Here is a 19,733-nt window from a genome sequence, read left to right as displayed (position 1 = left end):
TTGTGAAAAATCCTTATAGAAAAAAATGGGGAGGGAAAAATACATAGCACATAACAAGCTTGGAGAAGATTCTACCACAAAAATAAATGAATAGATAGATTGATAAAAATAAAATAAAAATAAAATAAAATAAAATAAAATAAAATAAAATAAAATAAAATAAAATAATCAGGAATTATGAAGAATCCACCATTCACCTGACAGTAATCTTCTAGTATAAAGGGACTAGAGCAGCCTGGTGCATTACTCACAAATGGAAAAAATCTGTCTCTAGAGTGAGAGTGTGAAAGAGACGACTGTCAAGAAGGCTTCAGGGCTGGCTTAGTTAAACATATGAGATCGCAGTTTCCATGAGTAAGAATCTTTCCCTGCCTGACAGAAGTGCATAGTGTGAAATGAAAAAAAAATCTTTTTCTATGTTTGCATGAATTTTTGATGACTATATTCAAATAAATGGTACAGGCTGCGCGAGAAAGACATGATTAAAATGTATTTGTCACACTGGCCCTGCCTTTTCAGTAGAAGTTTGCTGCTGCAGAGTGCTGAGGCTACCAAGAATCAGTACTAATTCCAGAAATAGACACAAGTAAGAAAACAGCTACATTCATCCCTTCTAAGTAAATGCCACAATGTACTGTTTTAAAGATTGGAATATACAAAAATCGCTGGAATATAACTGTGAGATTCCAGTAGTTTAGGAGTCCTTTCTATTTTATAAATATTTGTGCCACAGCAGTGAGATTGCAGCAGCTGACCAGTGGAAGAAGCAGGTTTGTTCCCAGCAAGGATTGGGGGGGAGCAACCCCAGGGATTCTCACTGGGGTAAGCACACCACCAGCTCTGCAAAATGGAGTGAGCATGCTGCAAGCAGTTTAAACCCTACTCATTTCCACTGTGCTTCCATGCCAACCCCAGGGAAAAAAAATCCTCCTTCATCTCTGCTCCTGAGTGAGCAAGAGAAGTTTCTGTGGTCAGCATGAGCAGGGGGAACTCGAGCAGCTGCAGCGAAGAGAAGCAGAATCTGACACATCAGTAGATTGGAAAATGCTAACAGAGCATGAAGCGTGGAAGCTGGGACTTGTGCTGCTGTTCCATCATCGGGGAAATGAGGAGGAAATGCACAGGTCCCCAGGAGATGCAGAAGATTCATCAGCAAGCATGATGAATATGTTTCAAACTCGCTACACCATTATTTCCAGGCTGTCTGGGGAATCTGCCTACTGTACATTGTCCTTGCAGATCTGCTGAACAGTGTTACTCATCTTTCTTCAAATAGCGTTTAGAAGTTTTCATGTTATGTCCTAAAGATGGTCTTGGTGCTTAGTTACTGCCGTGGTTAGACTGAGTCGAGATGAAAGAGTTCCCAATTTGATCCCTTCTGCAACAGAGGAACCCCAAGGCACGTTGTGGTGCTCAAACAATTGCACAGAAGTCATCTCAACACATCTCAGAGTAATTGCAATGGATATAAATAGAATTCATCACAGAAAGGCCTTGTTGCACACTGGTTTTAGCAGAAATCTGTTCTATGGGCACAACTGCATCCATTTCATTCTAGCACACAGGGCAGCCAGTTACTTATTAGGTACTGTAGGATGCCTGCTACTACCCCTTAACCACTCCCTCTTCACAATTACCTTCTCTCTTTTTTCTCCTCTATCCTTTCACAAAGTTTGATCGCTGCTGATATAATAGCCTCTTCTATTCTGGTTCATTTATCCATAGCGGATTTCATATGGATACCTTCTCTTTTGGACACAATATATTACCATTTACCTCTTCATTATATTTAAACCTGTGAGCTCCATATTGCATGAGAAAATCTACCAGGATTATGTTCTCATAGGAACACAGAGCATTCAAAAACTGCGTGATCCTCATAGCTATTGACCAAAAGACTGCAGTTTTAGCTCTAGCTAGGATGCAAAAAGTTGCTGCCTGTGTGCCACAGGAAAGCTGAGGTCTCCCTCATGGACAACTTTGGTTGGTGAGTTGATTTTGGTTTCCTCTTCAGTTCTCTTCTGAAGCCAAAGAGGAATTAAGAAGTCCTTTCAGGCCAATGAGTTCATGGACAGACCAAAGAAACACATCACCTGCCCAGTGTATCTATCAACACATCTTAGATTTTACTCTGGCATACAAGAGGGACAAAGAACTACTGGAGAGAGTCCAGAGGAGGGCTATGAAGATGATGAGAGGACTGGAGCACCTATTGTACAAGGACAAGCTGAGCGGCCCGGAAAAGAGAAGACTAAGGGGAAACCTCATCAATGTGTGTAAGTATCTGACAGGAAAGTGTCAAGAGGATGGAGTCAGTCTCTTTTCAGTTGTGCCCAGCAACAGGACAAGAGGCAACAGGCACAAACTGAAGAACAGGAGGATCCTCAGAGGTCCCTTCCAACCTCAGCCATTCTGTGATTCTGTGATATGACTCAGATTTAGATTTGGGACTAAATATAAGAATCTACATTTTAAGATAAAGAGCTTTGAAATGGTCTAAATTCTGCAAAATTCACTTTTTTAAAAAACATACCAAATCAAAAACCCCAGATCTTAAAATCTCTCTGGTGTGGACCATTAAACGTTTCAGTTTAGACACCCCTTCAGTAGCACCCAGTGCCATAGCTGCAGAAGGTAGCTTCGGATATACTTTTTACTATATGGTCTTGACTGACTACTTCTGTATCTCCAGGCAATGACCTGCTCATCATAACAGGAAATCAAACCTTGCTGAAAACATGATGCTTTGATTCCTTCTCTTCCCAGAATTACTGGAAGGGAAATAGATGTCTTTCATATGCAGAATCACATGTATAATGGTCTCTTAACACTTGCTCACAGGTCTTTTCCATTTTCACACAAATCTTTTTTTTGCTGTTGTTGTTGTTGTTGTACTCCCACAAACTGGTCTTTTTTATTTTTGGCTTCACTACAGTAAACACAATTTAACATTAAGGCTTTTTGTAGTTGTTGGTCTGCATTTGTGATTAATGAGTTTTAGTCAGGAAATTCATAAAAACAGAACAAAAGAATCTATAATAAGCATGTGGTAAAGACAAGAGTATTTTTCCTTAGAATAATTGTATGCCTGAGCACAAAAGAATGCAAAAGTTACACACTAGGACATAAAATCACAGCTGCAGGTCATTTTCAAAAACTTCAATTGAGATCTCCACATTAAACATCAAATAAATTATAGGATACAATAATAATACAGAATGTCTGTTCAAGTGTTCACCCATTTAGCCCACATACCCTCTACCTTAATGAGTAATTGTTCTACATGCTATGGCAAACCTACAGACTAGTTATGACTAGACTTGTACTGTTTGCCAGGTTTGTTTTGTTCCATTTTGTTTTTTTTTTATGAGGTGCAGCCCTTGACCATGGTCTACTTCATGCGCTTGACTATAAAACATTTGGAGGTCAAAGACAGCAAAACTGAAACAAAGAAGTTTAAAGGCAGCTTCAGACAGCATGGTTCAGTGTTCGAGTAGAAAAGCATGCAGACAACAATTCATCTTTGTCAACAAGAGAAAGGATTCCTTTCAAGCTCCACATGTAGAAGACCAGGATGAAGAAATGCACAGAAAGTGTCTCAAAATCTTGTTATAGAAACCAAACCAAACCTTTCTCCATCACACTATATAGAAAAAAAAAAAAAAAAAAAAAAAGTATTCAAAGTCTATTTAAAAGACATGGCCTATTTAAATACTGTAATACTGCTGTTATATTTGACTTATTGGAGGTGTTCTGAAGAGTTAGAATGCAAAAATCTTACTAGAGTTATGCATTTCTAATGCAGTCCTGTTTACATATGAAGTCTGAAAAATCCCTGGTTTCTCAAACATAGCTGGAATTGGTCAGACAGAGGAAGTTGGAGTTCCTAGCCTCCATTCAGCCAGTACTTAGCTCAATACTTTTCTAATAGCCGTATTCCTAGTAATTTTTGCATATATGTTCTTAATTTTCAGCTGCTTCTCTCTCAGCTTTTCAAACCTTTATTACACTTTTTCCACATCTATGTATGTCAAATAGCATCCATCAAATCTTCTCCACCAATGGCTATGTCTCTGTGGTGTTACATGAACCTCTGTTGTGGATGGTGACCCCTAATAAACCACTCAGGGAAAGCTCTGACAGCTTTAACCTATTTAGTTCCATATAACAGCTTTCCAGGCAGGCCATCAAGTGATGCAACTACTCATCAGTTGTGTGTGAATAAATCTGGAATTTCTGCATAGGACTGATTCTCACAGCAATCCACTTAGTAGCAAGCTATGGAATCAATTTTTAATTACTGGGCATACTTCTGGGAGGATCTGGAATATTGGAATATCTGAGGATGAACTGAACAGTGCTGGACAGAGGTTTGAAGTAAAGTGATGCAGTCAGGCTACATCTATTTTGGTGGTGCATTACTAGAATAAAACTGAATGTTGACACTATTTATAAGGAAAGAACGCATCATGATGATACATCACAAGATACCGATCATATTCTGCAATTTCACAGTGAAACCTTCCTGAAGAAACTACTTGGGTTATTGAAAGAAATATTTCTTAGTTGACAACAACTACTAATAAAAGTGTAAGATAATTCTGCTCGGTATGTTTCAAGACATTCTGGTATGGTCTCTAAGGAAATTGAAACTCAAGCAGGATTATTCCTTACAAGTAAATGTAGCCATGCTGCATTTTGACAACTTCCACTACCACTTGTTTTGCTCTGAAAGACAAATGTCAAAATGGTGTAGGACTGCATTTACCTGTTAGTGATTACAAACATTGCTCAACCCAGTTGCATCTTGGGAAATGCTTTTATAGCTGTGGCAAATACCATTTTGCTATCATGTGTAAATTATACTATTTTTTAAGGTATCGGGAGTTAAAATATTGTAGAGGATAACCTATATCCTTACTACTATTTTACATGTTCTGCAAGGTTTGTCAAGCAAGAATACATGTCTGTCATCTTGCCTTTTAGCTTGGAAAAACATGCAGCTGTTGGTTATTGTGACAGCTGGAGAATGTAAGTGTTCAGCCCACTTAACTATTAAGTCAGTATAGACACAATCGACATTTATTTTCTATTAACATGAAAATCCTGAATATAAACTGCTTAGCTGCTTCTTTTCCAGAAGTGTGTAAACAGAGGATGGATGCGTCACACTCCTGTGCATCAATGAAAATTAAAATATGTGCCCAATGTGGGAAAAGGTCAGCATTTTCATTCAACTCCTGTCCAGCAATATTATAAAAACAGATTTAAAATGAATATATAACTTCTATACCCCAAAACATGTATGACCGATAAAAATGTTATATGTTCTGTTGTTAATTTAGCTCAGTGAATGTGACTTCTGCTATTGTCTTCCATAGAAAAAAAAAAATAATACTTTGTTTACCTGACTCCAGAATGACACTATGGAAAACATAATTCTGTATTCCATGTGTGCATCATTTCATAAGCATAATTATCATGCTTGTTTGTTTAAAAAATAAAAAATCAGAGGATACAGATCAAATTGTTTTCTCTACGTGGTACATTCTAGAAAGCCTGGAATGTTTGATGCTATCAGCATAGAGTAATTACTGCAAAGTTGTTTCTGTTGATTTAAGTGCAAGAACATCCCTTATCAAGGCACAGCACTTCAAGGCCAGCAAAAACTAGGGGTATTTTATGTCACGGATCAATGAAAAATTAGTTCATATGCAGAAGTTATTATCAGAGAGACTGCATAAGAGATCTCACCCACATTACCTTATAACTTTCCAAAACCATGGCAGAAAAATGTGATTAATGGTTTCCCTGTCTTTTGTTGCAGATTTCTACTATGCTAAAAGCAGCCAGAATACAAAGCAAATAATGCATCCTCAGGAAGTGTGAACTTTTAATTAGTGTTACCTCTCCTATTACTCCATTGTTTCACAGCAATTTAGGGTGAGCCTACAAAAACTTCTGCATGTAGATGGGAATGTCTTCTTGTGCTGCTGGCTGACTGCAGTCAGCTCTGATTCACAACCAGAACAGTCACAGTTCCCACCTCGATGCCATGATTTCATCAGAAAGGTTCATTCAGAGTAATGCAAAACACCCTAAAGCTCTACCCTCAGGTATTTGTCATCGTTTCTCATCAAAAGTGGGTTTCATAGGTTGAGTCCTGTGATAACCACAGCAACACATTTTTTGCATCAGAGTTCTGCTGCATTCAGGCAGAACAAGAACCACCTACAAAGGACTGTGTAGACATAACCTTGATACAATTCTGTACTGATTCTTGCAGACCTATGAACAGTACTCATAACAACCCACTCACAGAAGAGTAACATAGAAAAGGAACATGTCACTTCTTTGGATGTATTCAGTGGGGTTTGTAAATTGACTTCCTTCCTTCCACCAGCTACTTGAAAGTCCCCAGCATTCCTATAGCTTACCTTGTAAAATTATTATATTATTATTTATTTAGAAATATAATTGCCTTTCCATGGAGCACTGCGTGAAAAGGATGTGGTTCTCACCTCTGCACTTGCGAATGCACTTCATCATGAACAGCATGATGATTCTGTGGAATTTTAACTTCTTAAACTTCTTAATGGTGTTGAGAAGATAAGAATTAAGGTTTCTTTCATCTTAAGAAAGTAAAAATGAACAATTCACAGGATCCAAAAATTTCCAGTATAATTTCACATTTTCTGTATAAAGCTCACTGACAAGTCCATTGGTCTTTATGGTATAATTACACCTCACAGACTGCAAGCACACTGAGTGAAATTCTAAGGTCTTCCAGAAGCTGGTATATAGGCAGAGGTAAACTGAAGAAATAATGTCAATCCAAGAACGAGACTGGAGCCTTCTTACAAATATTTCATTTAATAGCATTCCAAACCAAAAACTATTTTCCATCTCTTCATTTCTCTTTGTAGGAAGCTGCAGTGAGACTCACTGCAGACCCACTACAGTCACAAAATCTTTTACAGCAACCTGCGCAAGACCATTCAGTCTTATTCTCATATGTATAATAATCTATGACTTTAACAGGATGAATTGCCTGGAGGTATCCAAGCTTTTCCATTCACTACAGAGAGAGGAGACTTGACAGAACACCTAAACTCAGGTGAGATTAAAGCACTGATGACACTGAGGTGTAAAAGATTAGCATTATATATGCAGTATCAGTTCTTCCACAGATGAGGTCTACAATAGGTAAACAAAATTAAAGCACAGAATAGTGCTCAATATGCAAAATATTCCAAAAATCACCATCAATGTCTTTTATCTTTGCTTTCATGCATATTCCCAGTCCCTAAATGCTAACTGGCAGCATGGGACTACTTATGCCTTAAATTTAAATGCACGCTCAATGCCAGTAAGCACAGCCAGCACTCCAGCACAGCTCCCATTTTCAGCACATTTCAAAAGATGTGAACCGGCTGAAGAAAACCCACACCATGGTAATCTGAAGTCTAATAATATCAGTAAAAAGTCAAAACTTGAAACTTTTGCTCAGCTTAGAAAAGGAAGTCAGAGCTGTAAATGTTTTCTTACACCCTAGTGCATTTGTCCTGAAATGGACGGTAGGGAGAAATTTTCTTCCATCTTTCCAAATGACTTTTGTGAAATCAGACGTTAGTCATTGTATCCAACACCAGATATGTCCAACACCAGAAAAGCTACCATTTCAACTGAAAAAGTTCTCATAACATGGAGACTTCCTGCTTACTTGGTATGTGTGACCACACCACCTCCAAGCCAAGTTTCAATCTGTGGGCTGCACCGTTTGACTCCAATGCTTTCACCATTTTTTTGTACCATGTATGTGTGTACATCTGCACATATACATATGTTTCCTTCTGGTATAATTTACAGTCCCTAGAAATCCTTCTGTTCTTCTGTTTTGTTGTTCATATACTATTGAACATCATCTTCAGAAAAACAAAACAGCGTAAAAATAGTGTATTTAATGACTAACAACAAAAGCACTCTCTATAACCAGTGGATTGCAATACAATATCAATTTACTAAGCCAGATATGCATCTCTAAGGACTTCAAGTTGCCTTGAGCAGAAAATAGTGTTGTTTTTTTTTAAGACTGGGTTAACATGAGATTTTTTGTGAACATCCGTCTTCAGGCTTGAAATTCAGCAATGATCTTACCATTTTGCCAGACAACTGGCACAATCACACAGGCACTGACATGCGTCTGTAGGCTTTTATACTGGGAAAAATTCTCCACAGAGCTGTCATCTTTCTCATATTTTCAGCTTCCAATCCGGAAACCAAAATGGATAAAGCTTTGTTGATTCTTTTTGGACTTGAAATCATCAGTAAATTTTAGCTCCAAGACAGACAGTGCACAGAAACTTTGTGCTTGGTGGTAGATCCACTCCAAGAAACAAACAAACAAAAAAACATTTCTGACTTCATAGGAGATTAAAAATATATTACCAAGGAATAGCATAGCTTGGTCACAAAAACTCCAGTCACAATTGCAAGAGAAATAAAATATGTACTTAATCATCCAGATAGTCTCAACAAATTCTACTGATTTTTGATTAAACAGAACAGACAGATAAACACAACTAAAATTGTCCTTCCAATCAGTGGCCTCCACATGAAGTCAATTCTTCTGTATTACACTGTAGTTAAAAGGCCCCTATCAAGAGAAAGTTCTTATTTCATGAAAAACCTACCGTGTTTGTGCTATTCATAACGTATTTCACAATTCCTGCATTTTAAATCACAAGCATTTTGCAGACTTAGAAGGCTTGTTATTGTTTTTTTGTTGTTGTTGTTGTTTTTTCTCATAATCACTCTTCTTGCCTCTTCTAATATAACATCCATTGTAAATACACTCAGTGGGTCAATTTCACTCTCACTTATGAAGTTCACTTAATCTTCCTAGGTGCCATGAAAAGCTTTTTGGTTCGGTAATGATGTAGAAACATGTATTTTTGTTTTGTTTTGTTTTTGTTTTGTTTTTTTTTAAAAAAGAGTTCCAAGGATCAGTGGGTTTTGTTTTTTTAATTAAGGTTTTGCACAGGATAAACATCATTCTCAATTAAAGCCTTTCCAATCCCTATACTTTGTACTTAGAAACATCCAAACGGACTTTTAAATTGTGTATAAAAGATGAAGAGGTTAAATGCTAGTCCCAAATTTTTTGTGGATGTGTGAAAACCTACACAAGTTGCTTTTCTCTTTCTGGAAAAAACTCCATGGAAACTCCATTTCCAGAAGTCAACGGCCTCAAAAGTTTTCATAGTCCTTCAAGGCATTTTCCCCTTCTATACTATACAGCAAGAATAAATATCCTGCTTGCATATGTCACAAATGCACCTAAAGAGACCAGCAACTTTGTGAAAAACTTTCCCCTATTTTTTACAAGCCAATAAAACACGCTTCACATAGTCATAGAGTCTCCATTGCACTATAAAAATGTCATTTTTTTGCCACATACCTTTTTTTTGTTGGTGGGACAAATGTAGAAATTGTCAATAACAGTGGCAATCCCAGGCTGCAGATTCAACTTTGTGTATAACGTCCCAAAATCTGAGGACCTGAAAGAAATCAAACACCTGTAAGTGCTTTCCTCTAAGGGCTTCAGCGTGGAAGCTGTTTGGGAAGGGGGGGAAACAAACAAACAAACAAACAAACAAACAAAAAACATACATGCACACTTTGTAGTACTAACTATCCATTTTCAATGCTTCTCTGCCATCCATTTGTTCTTTTCATTGCTCATTAGCGACTAAGAGAAACCTGCCAATATAAGAATATTTTTCGAGGTCTGAAAAAACATTGCTAGTCTTGCCTGTATTTCACAGGTCTGTGCAGTGCTAGCTTTCATCCTGACACTACCCTGTACAATGAGAGAAGCACAAAATATATACCTTTCCATCACCACCCACAAGTTGCAAAAAAAGAGCTAGGCAGAGCAAAGGCTTGTATGTGAGTACTAATGGCACCTGCTCAGCTATGTGGAAAAAGAAAAGCTAATTTCAGTGCCTGGTGTTGCATAAAAGAACAATTTGGCCTGAGATCTGGAAGGCATTAGATTTGACAAAGGTATCCACTCCTCAAGCTCCTTTTCAGAGGATCATTATAGTTCTGAATAAATAAAAACAAAGCAAGTTCTTGACCATCAATATGTCTTGCACACAAAGCTATGAATATAACAAATGTAAGCACAAGCAGAAATTGCCTTGTATTCCTGAAAAACTGACAGCAAGAAATGGCATCTGTTTTAGGTACCTGCACCTGCAAAGTCTAGTATAAAAACAACATTAGTTTAGCAAAATGTTAATAAGCAAAACTCAAAGCAAGTCACATCCAAAATTAATTCGCTGTGGATGAACCTTCATTTGTTCTGTACAGGATCAAATTGCACCATATGGTCTCTCCATATTTTCCCTTCTCATTTGGAAGGAGACTCATCTAAGGCACCTGTCCCTTTCTCTACCAAGAAGCCTTCCCTAGGACAGAGAGTTGCTGGGTGGATTCCCACTCCATGTTCCCTTTTCTTCAGTGGAATAACACTCTTTGTCAAAAGCCAGGACTGAAGGTGCCCTGTCAGGTGCCCCTGGGTTATTCCAACAAGTGGGAACATGCAACAACTCTCTTATCCAGCCTATCCAAGGGAATCACAATGAAACCTTGGTCCCTTCCAGCATGACACTGAGGACTGTCTATAACTGATTTCTGCCCCACGGCACCATTCTCACATATTCATTGCTCCTCAGCAGGCTCTGTTGTTGCATCCCCCTTGCCCAGGTGAGTTATTGCTGAAATTCAAAGGCATAACTGCATACAGCAAGAGTGAAAAGGGAGATAACAAATCCTTGGCTAACCATGTCCTTGACAGGTGGCTCAGAGCCGAAGATCTCCTTCAAGCTACATAAAGCAGAATGGTCCCCAAGGGTCCACCTGCCTGCAGGAGTGCACCTGGCCTCCATCTCCCTGTGTCCCCATCCCACCGAAAATGTTACTTAAGTCAGAGTACACATGATATGAAGCCAGAGATGGCTATTTTTCTATCACACATCCAGCTGCCTGCATGTTGCAAGAACTTGTAACTGTGTTGGAGTAGTTTTTATGTCTCTGGCATCACCAAATATATGAGGCACAGATTGGTATATCTGGATCAGTCCCAAAGGCACACCAAGTAAAGAACAGTTCATATTTACCTTATTTTTCTTTCCCCTTTGCCAGTCAAAAAATTACTGTGACACACAGACCATACCCACAGCCCAAGGTTGAGATCATATCTCTCTTATAGTGATGTCTGAATGGATTCAATTTTTTTTTCCCTTTTTTTTTCCCCCATAATGTTGTTTGGGCTGCAGATACACAACAATGCAGAAGTTAACATAATCATAGCAATTCAGTTTTGACAAATAATTATGTAGAAATCAAGCACACACAATTGCACTGCAGTGGGCATTCAGCATGGAGCTAATTAAAATTCTCAGGGGAATAGGATGGATGGTGCTAAGCTGATTTTGCTAGAGGTGTTTGACAGAAAAGAAATTAAAGGAAAAACTAAAATACTGACTTCAGCCAAATGTACTGAAATCACACAGAACAAGTATCTATGCTGGAAACAGAGCCTGGTATATTCTCTTTGAGGCAAGAATATCAGGTCAGCAGCTTGCCCAGTAATAAAATCCTGAAATAATTCTCTGAACTTTAGAGATGATCCAATTTACTTTGAAGAGGCAATTCCAGGATTAATACAATGGGACCACTGGAGAGTGACACCACAGGAGTGATGGTGACGGCAACTGTATCAAGGTATGAGAGCAGTACAGGCAGGAAGAGAATAAGCCATTTCAAAGATTAAAAAATCCAGTCTAAAACTTCCTGTTCTAACTATTATGACTTATAAAAGTTACTACGAAGAAATAATAAAGTCGTGACAAAAAGAGTACACTAAATTAACAAAAGTATTTTCAGACAAAGGTAGAACAACTCTAGTCAAAATTATTTTCTCATACAAATTAGCTATCTCAAGGGGAAAAAGGAAAAAAAAAAAAAAAAAAAAAGAAAGAAAGAAAAAAGGAATTCCAATTTCAACATGATAAAACAAGCTAATGCATATCTATACAGGTGCACCATACCCAAGCAGGAAGACTCAGATTGGCAGATCTGTGGATCTATAGAGAAATTTATTCAGACTGTTATTTTTTTACTACAACCTTGCCTTGAGGGAGACCAGGAATGCCAGCTACTCCTTGAGACATCTACGTTCAAGAGGACATAGCTCAAGGACCTCGTTCAAGGGAAGCTCTGTCCAAAAAAATTACTTGGCCTTCCAAATTTGTGTTAATCCAGAGAAAAAAGGTCACAACTTCTTTTTTTATTTGAGATGTAAGTTCCAAGTTCCTGACTGAGCATATATAAAGAGTTAACATTTTTATTAACAAAGTCCCTGTAATAACTCAGCTGTAGGGTTGGGGAGGATAAATTCCAGGACTTCAGAGTTTGCCTGCATTGGAAATATATCATGTAGCAGCACAAAATGAGTTTTGTACCAAACTCAGAAGAGGAAGAGCCCTTTACTCTCTTCAGTCATAGAATGACTTTTTTTGGGAGTGTGAAAAAAAAACAAGCAAAACACAAATCTCTGTTTATTGGGGGGGGGGGGGGGGGGGAAGTATTCCCCTTCCTTCACAAAAATTGATGAAAAGATATTTTCAAGGTAAAATGCAAACGATAAGAAGAGTAAAAAGAAAATCTTTCCATAGCATGGTTTATTTGCATTGGAAGCACAACAGCAGAACTCCATAAACCTGAACAAGAAGCATAAAGGTTGAGTTCTTAAACGTGGGCCTGACTGCAGCTCTGAGTGATCTGGATCCAGCTAGTGACTATTTTCACTCCTGTGAGACATTCCAGCAGATACAGCAAGCTATCCACATGTGCTTCTTCCTTATCCGTGTGGACACTAAGACCTACAGATTGTGTGGATGCTTCTTAGTATAGCAAAACTCAGTAAAGTGGAGGACTCGTAAGAAAAACATCTTTCTGAACTTCGGTGATGGGCCATTCCTGACAGCCAGAACTATCAGGTGCTGAAACTATGTGATTATTCATGTACAGATGCAGACATCACACAGCCTGACAGGCCCTAGTGCTAGGTAACAGCTTCTTTGAAAGTATGCCTCTGCTGAAATACATGTACGTGCCATTCTTCTTCTTCCTTTTATTTATTTATTTATTTTTATTTTTAAGAAGTCGCTTCCCACTCTAATAACTGTGCGTTGAAATAGCAATCATCAAAATCAAACAATGATATTACAGCACAGACAGAATGATGTCTTTTTATCATGTTTTAATGTTGTGAGGTCAGACTATAGTTGGGAAACCTTCCAACTGGTACAGAAATGATGGGGGGGTGGGGCACACACACTCAAAACTGCCTAAACTGTGGAGAAAATTGGATCTTGTCTTTAAAAACATATCTTTTTTATACTTGAGCTGAAATAAATCTATGCCTAATATAATTTGGAACTGTACCTAAACTATGAGTCTTGACATCTTTTAACAGAAGTATTGAGAAAGAAGAAGAAATTTAACAGATACCAAAAGAGACACAAACCAAATGTTTGCCTGTCTAAACTTCACTATCATTATACAGCTCTCCACTGATGATTCACACCTACGATTCAGTATTACTGTTTTTCCAGATGATATTTACAAGTATATAGTAAAATAGGTATATTAAAATGTAGATAGATGTTAAGGGAAAAAAAAAAAAAAAAAAAAAAAAAAGAGGTCAAAACTGCAAAATTCCAAGTAAAATTGAATAGTCAAAGAAAATGCCAACTGAAAATGCTATTTCCTTTCCTTTCCTAGTCCTGTCCTCTTCTTCCCCTATTAGTGAATTGAAGAGAGGGACTGGAAAGACAGTGGCTGGAAGAGTTAGCACACATGTGGATCAGATTTCCTCTACCTTTCCTCCTTGGAGATTAACTCGAGAACTATTGTAGCCAAATGAGATATTCTGTACAATCTCTATTATTTGAAAATCCTGGAAGACAACAATGAAGAAGTTTCAAACAATTCATGAATTAGTTAACTAGCCAAATAAAAAGAAAGCATTTGGAAAAAAAAAAAAAAAAAAAAAATTAAAAAAAAAAGCATAGGAAAGATCTGCTGCTGTAGGTTATTGATAAATTTTTGGAATAAAAAAAAAAAAAAGAAAAAAGAAAAAAAAAGATTTAGTTGAGATACACATGGCAGTATCAAGGATGAGTGGATCTGTTCATAACACTCACTAGACTTCTTCCCACCTACATCTTTTCCAGATTGTACTGCACATCTTCTTTCCTTCCCCTTGCTTTGGTCACAAGAATGATCCAGTATTTACATCATTCACACACACACACACACCAAAAAAAACCTTTCGTCACAGTAGAAACATATTGTAATGGTTGAGTTCCAATACCTGACTCACATATTTAGGAATTCATGCAGATGAAAGTTTCTTCAACAGCTATGCAAGAGTACGAATGCTAGCAATCCAATTAGCAGACTACTCATCACCTACCAGCTCTGCGTAAGTATTCCACTCTGAGGCTTTCTAGAAAAGTTGAGCCTTTTTGAAGTTACATGATATTTTCCCTCTCAGAAATAGAGAAGTTTTAGAAATGTTTCTTTGACTTAATCCAGTTTTACACTAAAAAATCAACAGTGCAGTCAAGAGCAGATAAACAGTTCACCTGCTTCAAATTTAGGCAATATATAGTTTACTCTTTTTTTTTTTTTTTTTTTTCATATTCACTGTGAAGATGAACTTATCCTGGTTTTATTTATCAGTCCATTATTGATAACAGTAGCCAGATTTTAAAGAAATGTGTTTTATCACAACAGGCTTTTGGCTAAAGTGAACTCCTCTGTAGTGTTCTGATGAGAAGATGGTGCAACCCAGTGTTTATATATTTACAGAGATTCCCTCCCATTAATACAAATATTACATGCACAAGAATAGTCCTACAGTCCCAGCCACTACATGCAAGCACAATAAAAGACAAGCAGCTATTTGCAGAGGCTTTTCATCAATCTGTAAATATATATTCAAATTTGACTGTAAAACACTGCCTCCAAAAAAGCCACAGAATAAAACAAAACACTGAACTGTATTCATACCCAGTGAGAACTCAAGGAGGATCAAACAGTCATGACTTCTAGAACTCGACTTTTACTAAGTGTTTAAAAAACACCTCACTCAACCATCTGCTCTGAGAGGGAAAAACAGTCCTTTTTAGCCAGTAATAAAAGTAAGGATTAGCCTGCTGGGTGGCTTTAGCAAGACATGTCCTTCCCCAGTGTCTATGGTTACTAACTTCAAAATGAGGAATAGGACGCTGCCTTGTTTTGCAATGCACTTAAAAATCAAAGACAAACTCTAAACAATGTGACACATTGGCTTCATCCCTAAGGGGCTGACAGTGTGCTCCACAATGCAGACCTGGTCTGACTTACCCATACTGGCATGCCAGGTTACAACTTTCTACCCTGATGCTGCAGTACCTACATCTGCAGAAATTATTTCCGAGGCCACCCTTTCCAGGAACTAGTCTGTCTCAGTTACCCAGACACAAAGCTTACCACAGTACAAGAATCACTGACAGATTCTTATGAGGGAACATGGAAGGTCGCAAGTAAACCCTGCATGCATGTGGTGTTAGTTGGCAGTGAAATCTAGCACAGAAATTTAAGCACTGATTCTTCTTTATTTACATATTGCAACAGGCTTTCTCTTACTGGTATCCTCGGTCATTGCATTTATCCATGTATTTTTATTTGATTATTAGTTACAACCAAACTACTTATTCTGTAAAATGTAAACACATGCACACACTTAAACTCCAGTGGTAAGCAGAACTGTGTCTTCAATATATACTACATATCTTTTAGGGTTGTATTTAAATATTCCTGCTCTGCATACGCTCATTGTACACCACCATAGTTATCTTTTGTAGCCCTTCATTAGTCCTTCAATATACCACAAACATCCTGCTCATTAGCCTATAATCGAGCTCCTTATCAGTTACATTTCTAAGCTCCTCATTACTTTGCCATACAGCTCCAATAATTAGACTTCATATTTTATTGGCCTCCACAACACTGCATTAGCTTCTATTAGCTGCAATCACCACCTTTTCTCCCTGAAATTGTTAGTTTAAGTAGGACATCTATTTTGAAACTACTGCCTTGGTGTATCAATTCAATCACCAAGGCACAGAAGCCATTGATGGGCACATATTAGGGGATATAGTCTGTAGCCACACTCACCGTACATCATATTTGTGATGAATCCACTCAACCATATAACATGTAGTGTTGCAGTGACAAAGGAGACAAGACACATCCAGGAAAACAGGGATACGAATCACAAAAGTAAAATCTCCTTATTACTTCTTCCTTTCTACCTTTGCAACCCAGGCTGGGCTGTGGCCAGCAGGAGCGCACACAGCCCTTGGGATGCAGTCCCTGGAGAATGCAGGCATCTCTGGGGGGCACCTTAAAAATCCCCACCAATCTATGTCTAGCCGTTTTGTCCTGCTAGAAGCAATTGAAATAAATTGGAAAAAAAAAAAAAAAAAGGCAATTGAAATGATCCACATCCAAATTATAGTTTTTGAAGGTTTCTTATTAACCTCATTAATTTCAATAATCCTGTTAACAACTCACTCCCTCAAATACTTGTAGTTGCCTAAACATGTGAGTAGAAAATGAGAATGAAATGGTGGAAAATACAGAAAGCTTTCTTACCACACCTTCTTTACTGAATTCAGCATATCATGTAACTAACTGTTAGTGAACAAGCATTTATTCTAAGAAACAGTCCTGTGTAGATTTAGTTTCAGTAGCTGTAAATCCAGCATTGCATTAGCATGTCTCAGCAAGGAGTGGAGTACTTAAGAGAGGGTTTGAGGGGGTTGCTGCTGAAAAACAGCTCTGGCATATTAGAAACATAAATAAACTCTGAACTCAGAACTGATAACTCAATACAGCAATACAAAAATTATTAATATTAATTTATTTTGTTTCATATCATAAAAATACTGCCTGGATTAGAACACAGGAAGAATTTTACTATAAGGTGTATATTTTTTAATAAAAAGGCTTTCCTTTACAACCTCAATTTATTATTTCTGAGACTACTGTATTGAAAAAAGTGGCTTCACTTAACTATTACGTTACTATCTAAAAAGGAAATTAATATATCATTTCCTATATATTATTAAATTTCTTCCACTGATTTTGAAAAAAAAAAATGTTTGTTGACAATTTAGAGAAAAGAAAAAAGAAATAAAAAACATTGGTGCTAAAGCACAATTTTTGAAAATTATGTTTACTACCAAGATTGCCAAAAGCAGAAACATCCTTATGTCATTTTCAGTACAATTCCTTTTATGAGTGCTGTGATTGAAAAAAAAAAAAAAAAAAAAAAGTAATTACCAAGGAAAATTTCACATCTGACATACTTATTTTCTTTGGGCAAACTTAGGTTGGTTTAAGAACATTTTCTGGAGGTTTGCAAGAAACATTACAGTTCTCCATCATGGAAAAATACTAGGTATTTCCCACAGCCCAGGACTTTTATTTAAACCAGTACACACAGCTGAAATATTTCTGAAACAACTTTATTCTCCTAATATGAGTCAGGCGAGGCAGCTCCTTGGAAGGCATTAAGGATGTTGGGATGTATGAGACGAGAGAGTTTGGCTTTGTGCTTTCAGACCAGAATACAAAATTTCTTGTAATCACTGGAGAGATCCAGCTGCAACAAGAACACTTAGGAAATTAAAAAAGAACTGATAATCTTTTAATAATTGTATATGCATATTTGCATGTGATTACGTATTCCTCTACTAATGGGCTCTGCCAACTATAACAGTTGGCTACTGAATCTTCTGTATGTGGAACTCTTCTTTGACTCAATTTATAGAAGTTTTGACTCAATTTATAGAAGTTTTGACTTTTCCAGCTAACGTGCTGACCTCAGCTTTATGATTGCTCTCAGTGAGGGGAGCAGTGAGCACTTTACACAAACAGGTTGTAGCACTTTATAAAAAGGTAAATAAGTCAATGTTTTGTCAGGGATTTGACTGTTACTCTGCCGCTGAAGCCAAATGTCTGGCAGAACACAGGGAGTAGCTGGGCATATTTATAAACAGAATGAAAATATCACCCAACCAGTCAGTAAATACGGATCAATAGACACAGTAAGGTGTCAAGCCTTATGATGAATGTATTAAAGACTTACCAAGTCCCATACAGTCATCTCTTGTGGGTTTATCTGGCATGCTGCTCCAAATCTGCTTGCACACATCATGAATCGAGGCTGGACAGTGTCCAGATGGAGCACAAGTTCATGTAGGATATCAGTTCCTATGTCTCCATTGTTAAAGGATTATTGTAAGCTATTACAATTGCTGCAGGAACAAAACCTCTACAAGGAATTTTAAGGCAACATTTTGAATCCTTCTCCTACCACAGGAGTTCACTGCTTGAGTCAAAAGCACTGCCTGCCTCACCCATGTAGGCTCAATGGTTGCGGTGATGTATACGAAGTCACAAAAATGTCCAGACAGTTAAGCAAGACCAAGTTTTCTTAACAGCCATTAAAATCACAGTGTGTCTGTGCCACCTGAACTGCTTTGCTGAGCACAGTGCTTACACATGCAGTTACCCACAGAGGAGCACACCTTGGGAGGCCGCGGTCACTCACCAGGGAAACCAGGGGAATTCGGATGCTCACTACCACTTCAGTAGGATTTGTTTCTTTTACTTGCTAATGAGCCCAGTCATAATCTCCTAATAGCTTTCTACAGTTGCCGAAGCCTTTCTATATTTATTTTGTGTAGAGTTTTTCAGCAGCCAAATTTCCCCTGCAGTCATTCTCCTGTAACTGCAGTGACACCTGGGGAGGGCCGGGCCCATCAGCTGTAGTTTGGCCTGCTGTTGAACTTGGCAAGCCAGCAGCACATAAAACCCCAGCAGATGTTTCTGCTTTTATAGCAGCTCTTCCAAACCCTTGGCCAGACATAAATCCAAAATAGATCCAGAAAAGAGACAAACAGTGCCACCATCATGGCTCTTAAAATTAGAAGGCAGAACCAACCTTTTCTGCAGGACTCCGAGAGACCATTAGCAGCAGAAGGTGCAGTGAAGTGTTCCCATAAATTATGCAGACAGATTACAAGGGCTAGCCACAGCAAATGCAGCACATTTTGCACTGCATCACAGTTTGCTAGGAAACAGAACCCGAAGACAAATACACGCATTTACATAGGAGTTTCCAAACAGAGAAGATTACACTTCATAGCAACAAGTACAGGAAGCAGGCGATTTTACGGCCATTAACACTTTCAGATGAATCTACTGTGCTTCCATACCATGATAATTAACGTTCTAAAAATAAAACAGAAAGGAGACGATCCTTGGCAGAGGTTGCGTTCTGCATACATGCCATGTTGGATCTATTTTGTAAAAAGAAAGTCGCGCTAAGAGTGCATTCACAGCTGACATTGTGCTTTACAGGAGAGTGGGTTGATATATGCCAGGGTGACACGTTAATACATTTGTTCACTTGATGATGACTAACTGCTCTTAACAGAAGCTCGGTCCACTATAAATTGTTGCCATGTAATTTCAAATGCAAGTGAAAACAACCCCCACAGAATAAGATTAACTCTCTACCTTTAAAATAACACAAAGCA

The 19,733-nt window shown here is 37.9% G+C and overlaps 1 protein-coding gene across 14 annotated transcripts in view; it reads right to left on the bottom strand.

Moving 5' to 3' along the window:
* SORCS2 (sortilin related VPS10 domain containing receptor 2) overlaps positions 1 to 19,733 on the bottom strand; it is a 594,922-nt gene that overhangs the window by 231,655 nt on the left and 343,534 nt on the right. For all 14 annotated transcript variants that reach the window (XM_072037800.1, XM_027457435.3, XM_027457437.3 and 11 more), the window contains exon 3: positions 9,461 to 9,560. In XM_072037800.1, the coding sequence (XP_071893901.1) occupies positions 9,461 to 9,560 (100 nt within the window). The remainder of the gene's footprint in view (positions 1 to 9,460; positions 9,561 to 19,733) is intronic.

This window comes from Anas platyrhynchos, chromosome 4 (genome assembly GCF_047663525.1).
Source record: "Anas platyrhynchos isolate ZD024472 breed Pekin duck chromosome 4, IASCAAS_PekinDuck_T2T, whole genome shotgun sequence".
Classification (NCBI taxonomy): Eukaryota; Metazoa; Chordata; class Aves; order Anseriformes; family Anatidae; genus Anas; species Anas platyrhynchos.
The sequence above is the reverse complement of the archived record's forward strand: the minus strand, read 5'-3'. Positions and strand labels throughout refer to the sequence as shown.